The following is a 7062-nucleotide window of genomic DNA, read 5'->3' on the forward strand; positions in this document are numbered from 1 at the left end:
CATATATGATTGTTGCTATATGGAGGAGGAGGAGACACATATGCAAGACACATATATATTATAGTATATGTACTATAATTTTAGAGGTTGTGCAGTGGAGTTACGAGGCTAGAAACACAGATTCTGTATCAATGAAATTATGATAACGTTGCAGACGCCGAGACACTATCATGGCTGAAGATAACAATTAATTATACTCCAGGACGGACCCAAACGTAAATTCATTATTTGGAGATCTGTGAGTGGGTGTCTACGGTAGCGTCTTAAGTCTTCAATAAGCCGGTGGCCAAGATATACGAGAAAGTGCAGAGACAGTATGACAAGCAGACTAGTGGGTGTGTCCAGGATGACTCTTACACCAGCCCTGGGGCGTCTTGGGGCCACCCACACAACTTGACGCACTTCTCAACACTGGCTGGACCGGTCTACCTTGGAGGACTGTAGTAAGGAAGTCAAGCATCACAGCGGGTCATGCGTAGTTACGCAAAACGTAGCTTGCTGAAGCTTACTTTCTGATCAAAGGTAATGAGTTGGCCAAGCATATACATATTTTGAAGAATATTTTTATGTAGCTATATATCTGTATTAACATGTATGTTAATGATAAGCTCATGCTCCGCTGTATAAAAAAAGCTCTACAACTTTTCTATACATTAAAAATTCATTCATTTTAAGACTTGCCCACTTACTAAGCTTTAAAATTTGCCGGATACTCTGCGCGTAGCTAGTAGCTTCCTTTACAAATAAATTAGCACTTAATGTAACAATGTATATTTTCCTTTATAAATATTAATATTCAAGTTTAAATTGAGGTTGTTCTATTGTTCATTGGAGAGAACAATTGTCCACATCACAGTCAGCAGACCGGGCCATACTGTCCTCAGCCCGACGCACCTCACTCACCAGTCCTAAAGGCACTAATATACCATTTCCCTGTCAACAGGTGAAGGCGAGGCGCAGTTGCACACAACAGCTTCCATAGACGTCTGCAAAAGTCCTATCTCGACCTTCAGACATGACACCCTCTCTACCTTCCAGGATGAGCCTCCCAACTTCTTGGTTCCTATCAACTATCAACATCAGTTTATTAAAATTGTGTGAATCAGAACGAGACACTGCTTCCATTGGTGTAAAACCTCATCTTCCAGATTCCGACTGAGGACATCTGTCAAGCGGAGGACATCTGTTAAAGCAGAACCAAGCTTGCTGACTCGGATAAATATCAAATAAATGACGAGGCCACATTACCTGCTATAATGCCTTTCAGTCCTATATTGCCCCCTCCAGCTGGCGCAGCAGCACCCGTCTGTGTCATCCACGGCCTTAAAAAAGGCGACCTAAATGCGGGAGAGGGACAATCCATGCTCGCCTCACCGTGCACCTCCGTCGACGTCAACCAAAATACAACCAGCTGAGACTCAGCTGATCGTGGCGCCACCACTCGTGAACCCTGCCCAAGTTATCATAAACTAGGATTTTAATATTTCAATCAGCGCCTTACGATAGCTATGCTGACATACATGATGAGTACATTTTTGATCTAGTAAATTATAAAATATTTAAAGGTGTAAACAAAATATGTAGCGAAAGACCATGTATAAAACAACATGGACTAAATTATTATGTAACACAGAGAATGTACCCCATGTGTTACATAACCCTCAAAGTCTATATTTTTAGCTACAGGAAAGATTTAGTCTACTGAGATATATAAATCGTGTTTATCTGTGCAACATAAATCTTATTAAAATTTAAAGAAAGCGCGTCATTGATGCGCTCTGAAATATTGTACGCCTGGCAGCGACAAGTACTCCTATCACAGTTCTCATAATTTGCGGAGACATATATTAGCGTTAGTATCGTACTCGCTAAATTTATCTAATGGACATCATCCTTAGTGGCCTCGGCTGGGGAAAAAAATCCGCTGTCATATACAAAACGTTTATAATATAAAATTTGTCACTCAAATAATCCATCTCATTTACTTAATACGATTTAACAAACGCAGGCGAAACCCAATAATTTAAGACAATGTGTCCTGAGAGGTCATTGGGTCCAATTGACAGAAAGAAAACCAATAATAAACCATGAATGAAGTTTTGTTTCTCCAATTCAAACATTCCTTTTTTTCATTTATTGTGTACAGCATACTCATGCTGCGGTGGAAACGTCAGAAGCACAAATTGTTATGTCTATACATGTAGTAAACTCAAGACCAAATACGCCATATAGAACCCTTACAAGCTCAACCTATAGTTATAACTGATGATAAATTGTCAGTTATAACGATCACATATATGGGAGGCATATATGTATATATGTATGGGAGGCATATATGTATATATGCCTCCTCCTGCCTCATTAGTGTTCACGCTAGAAATATTACACATCCCAAGACCTAGACAAATGTTTTAAACAGATGCGGAACACTCAAGGAAGAAGCAGTGACACATTAAAGGAATCTGAAGCCCAACGAAGTAAGGAATATTTCCGTGACGTGCGACATAATCATGAAGAACATTGACAAACTTGAGTCAAAAGCCTCAAGTGTGTCGGAATTCAATCCAAAGTCGTAAAGGAACTTGTCGATGAACTATGTTTACATCTACACGCTCATGGTGATTGTATATGTGCCTCCTCATGGCTATGTATATGTGCCTCCTCATGGCTATGTATATGTGACTCCTCCTGCCTTGTATATGTGTCTCCTCCTGCCTTGTATATGTGACTCTTCCTGCCTTGTATGTGTCTCCTCCTGCCTTGTATGTGTCTCCTCCTGTCTTGTATATGTGTCTCTTCCTGCCTTGTATAAGTGTCTACTCCTCTCTTGTATATGTGTCTCCTCCTGCCTTGTATATGTGTCTTCTTCCTGCCTTGTATATGTGTCTCCCACCTAAGGGAGAGAATTATTTACCATCTCACCGTGAACAATCTAGTAAAGTCAACGTTTTAGTTTAGTTAATTTATTATGTACCCCATACCCATCCAGTGGGCGGTGGTGGACCCCCATACCCATCCTGTGGGCGGTGGTGGACCCCATACCCATCCTGTGGGCGGTGGTGGACCCCATACCCATCTTGTGGGGGGATAGTGGACCCCATACCCATCTTGAGGGCGGTAGTGAACCCCATATTCATCTTGTGGGAGGTAGTAGACCCCATACCCATCCTGTGGGCGGTGGTGGACCCCATACCCATCTTGTGGGGGGATAGTGGACTCCATACCCATCTTGAGGGCGGTAGTGAACCCCATATTCATCTTGTGGGGGGTAGTAGACCCCATACCCATCCTGTGGGCGGTGGTGGAAAGGGTTACAGAGGTACGTAATGGGCTCAGGGACTGAACCCTAAAATTCGTTAAGCTAAGCCAATTGGTCTTAATAAGCTATAGTTACAAAATTTAATGTATATTGTTACATCAACAATTATTGACCACAAGTACAGTCTCCAAGCTAAACAACCTACGTATGTTGCTTACCACACACCACACATCCTGGGGGAATGTGTGAGATGTGTGCTAGAGAAATATATGTAGTAGATATGATGGAGGAAAAGAGGTCGGGAGTCAGAACATGATAAGCGACAGTTAGAAAGGCGGGGTCCAAGAGCTAACAGCTCGATCCTGCAAGCACAACTAGTAAATACACACACACACACACGGCTGACTCCATACACAATTTTAAATGTAGATATGAGAGAGCCCAATATAGGCTCAGGAACCTGTACACCAGTTGATTGACAGTTGAGAGGCGGGACCAAAGAGCCAGAGCTCAACCCCCGCAAACACAACTAGGTGAGTACACACACACAGTTCTAGAGACAGGTACTCAAGACATGAATACCTTCAAAGCCACGTTTGCCTTCACACAGTGTCTTAAATACCACTGTGGAGGAATGTGGAACAATTCTTCGCCTCCTGTACATGTGGAGGTGGCATTATACCTGTACAGTACTTGGTAAATCACTGTGGTTAAATTATATTTTAAGGTTTCATTATTCTGATACACAATATGTTGTGTATATACACAATATATTGTGTATAACGTTCATCTTGTGAACGTTAGGCTATCGGTGAGCAAAAAAAATTCATTTTCTAGTACGACAATTTTTGGCCGTAGCACTTACATGCGAAAAGCGGTTATTTGTAAAATGGCAGGTTGATATATTTATAATGATTTAAGAGGTAACTTAATTATTATCATGATAGTAATAATTATAACTATTATTAGTTCATTTGTTATGCACCCTATACTCAATCCGTGGGCAGTAGTGGAAAAGGTTACAGAGGCACATTAATGGGTTCTGTAACTGAACACCGAATTCGTTCTGCTAGACATGTTACAGTCTGATAAACATTTTATTCTGTGCTCCAAAAATAGCGGTGTTGCCAACAGGCATCACCGTCATCATAACTGTCATCTTAAATGACAATTAAGTTCACGGTCATCTTAATTGACAATTAAGTTCACAGTCATCTTAATTAACAGTTAAGTTCACAGTCCTCTTAATTGAGAATCAAGTTCACCGTCATCTTAATTGACAATTAAGTTCACAGTCATCTTAATTGACAATTAAGTTCACAGTCATCTTAATTTTTTACTGCCATGAAAAGTGTTTCATATCCCTAAGATGGTTACCAGCTAATATGTGTACAGAATAATAAGTCTGTTAACAGACTAATCAAGGTCTTCCCAGACCAACAACTGACCTTTCCCAAGATGGAACCCATAAGTTGTCTAACTCATTTACTGCTAGGTGAACAGGGGCATAAAGTGTAAGGAAACATGCCCAAAAAGTCTCGCCCTGGCCAACCAGTTGTGAGCCGACTGCGGTATCTACTACGTTCTCTTAGTTTACCTACAGACGTTAAAGCTAGCGGTATACACAGAGTACAAGCGAGGGCTCGGGTGGTATTTACTAAGAGGTGAAAGTTGTTCTGATCACCTTGGTGATGTTGTCCTCGTCTACCCGCCTGCACAGACCAGGAAGTGCGCCAAGCACATATAACACGTCTCACCCTACACATGCATGCACTCTCTACATATTTATATTCAAATGTGAATGAACCTGAAAAACTATCCTGTTTACATATTCTAGATTGGGTTCACCTAGTAGTAAATAGGTGCCTATTTATTGCTAGATGAACTGAGGCATTAAATGAAAGGAAACGTGCCCAACCACTTGTCCTGCACAGGATTCCAGATTGAGTCGAGAACTAACCCAATTGTACTACCTAAACCACTCTTACCCCCCTTTCCACCTGATATTATATTTCATCTTCCCCTCTGTTTTCCTTTCCATATGATGTTCCAACTTTCCCTATTACCCTCTGAACCCCTTCCAACAGATGATCCAGTTTTCCATCGTACCCTTCCAATTGTTTCTGCATCCCCTTTTATCCATTCTTCCATATGAAGTTCCAGCTTACCTTCTTGCCCCGTCCACCTGATGTTCCACATTCTCATTTCCATCTGATGTTCAAGTTCCCCTTTACCGCCATCTTCTAAGTTCCGTCTTGCTCATTTCCACCTTTTCCTCTTACCCTTTTGCACCCAATTAGGTGCAAAAGGTAAGGCACCCAAACTTTACCCCTCTTCCAGAAATAAAGTAATTATTAAAAGGAACCATGCCAGGGAGACTATGTAGCACCATCAAAGTTGCAGGATATTCAAAAGGAGCTAAATATCACTAAAGATACCAATACGAGAGGAAAAGCATATAAGATGAATAATATCAAAGGCAGCGGATTCACCAAGGATTCTATTGAGGGGACAAATGACGACAAGGGATATTCGGGAAGCAAGACACACCAATGTCCTGAAAATCCGGACATTCAACAAGATGTACGACTGTAAGAGGGGCAATGCAGTTTGGACAAGAGGGAGTATGAAACAAACTCATTAATGCCAAAGAGAAACCCCCAAAGAAAGGCATGGGAAAATAGGGTTCGTCTCCTGCTCAAAGGACTGCATTCGACATATTGTCAAATATTGTCGATTGTCCATGGAAATGTGGGATTGTCTGTTAACCAAGGAAAAAGGCCAGCCCTTATACTATAGCCAGGAAGTTTGGACCCTGTGTAGAAACACTGTCACAATCCAGGAGTAGGAACCAAAGTCTTTATTGCTTTGCTTTGCTTTGCTTTGGAAACCTGCAAGCAATAAACCAGAACTCTGAAATGCACTCAGAGCTGGCCTAGAAGGTATCAAACTTTTAATGGGATAAAAAGAAAAACCCTCTCAGGTACCAAATTCCAAAGTGCACCAAAGAGCAACCAAAAACCTAAGGATACATAAAATCTGAGAGATCTTTCTATACCGCTAAATAATTGTAAAGGACAGAGCATATATTTTACCTGGTACTGTAAGACTGGAAAGAAAAAAGGAAGGAGAATCAGAAACAGAAGCTGCATCAAATCCACAGGTCACTGTGGATTTGATGTCAGTCACATCCTCCCAGAGGCTGTGACTGCCAGCACACCCCTTGCAGGTTCTTGAATCATGACTATTTTGGAGCTCAAACCAATGGGATAGGTAGGGAGGCCAACGCAGGTTAGACATGCCATCTAGCAATGGCCAAAACATGAGAATTCAAGGACTGGAATTTAGTGTAAGTGCTTAAAATCAACAATAGCTTCTTCACAGAAAATCACAGGACCCGCAATGCATCAGCAACAAGCTGCAACAAACGACCTTAAAGAAATTTTCCAAGAAGGTACCAGCCTGATAGCCACCATTTAGGTGGCTTACAGACTGCCTTAGGGTGGCAGTTTGGCCAGCACAGTTGTCTAGCAACAAATGTCACATGCACCAGTGAAAGAACTCTTGACCTTATTATGCAAAACACTAAAGGCAACAAGAACGCCCATCTGCCATGTCAAATTTTGATGAATGAAGAAATTAAAACCAATTTAAGTTACACAAAGTCAGTGGACTGGTTTATGTTAAGAGCTACTATGAATGAATGAACATACCTTCTATATTCTAATATAAAATTATTCATTGTTTAGAATATGTTGCAGGGAACTTGTACTGTACCAAGGAAATATTTTAAATTAAACCCA

The 7062-nt window shown here is 41.1% G+C and overlaps 1 protein-coding gene and 1 long non-coding RNA gene across 2 annotated transcripts in view; one reads left to right on the forward strand and one right to left on the reverse strand.

Annotated features, from left to right (window-relative positions):
* sea (mitochondrial citrate transporter scheggia) overlaps positions 1 to 1484 on the reverse strand; it is a 31396-nt gene extending 29912 nt beyond the window's left edge. Inside the window, exon 1 of the mRNA XM_045755854.2 lies at positions 1249 to 1484. Coding sequence (XP_045611810.1) covers positions 1249 to 1363 — 115 coding nt within the window. The 5' untranslated portion in view covers positions 1364 to 1484. The remainder of the gene's footprint in view (positions 1 to 1248) is intronic.
* LOC123766583 (uncharacterized) lies at positions 255 to 2086 on the forward strand. The gene is made up of 2 exons (XR_006773833.2): positions 255 to 522; positions 944 to 2086. It is a non-coding gene; the product is annotated as an uncharacterized lncRNA (long non-coding RNA).
* The last annotated feature ends 4976 nt before the right edge of the window (positions 2087 to 7062 follow it).

The sequence above is a fragment of the Procambarus clarkii genome, chromosome 62 (genome assembly GCF_040958095.1).
Source record: "Procambarus clarkii isolate CNS0578487 chromosome 62, FALCON_Pclarkii_2.0, whole genome shotgun sequence".
NCBI classification, from domain to species: Eukaryota; Metazoa; Arthropoda; class Malacostraca; order Decapoda; family Cambaridae; genus Procambarus; species Procambarus clarkii.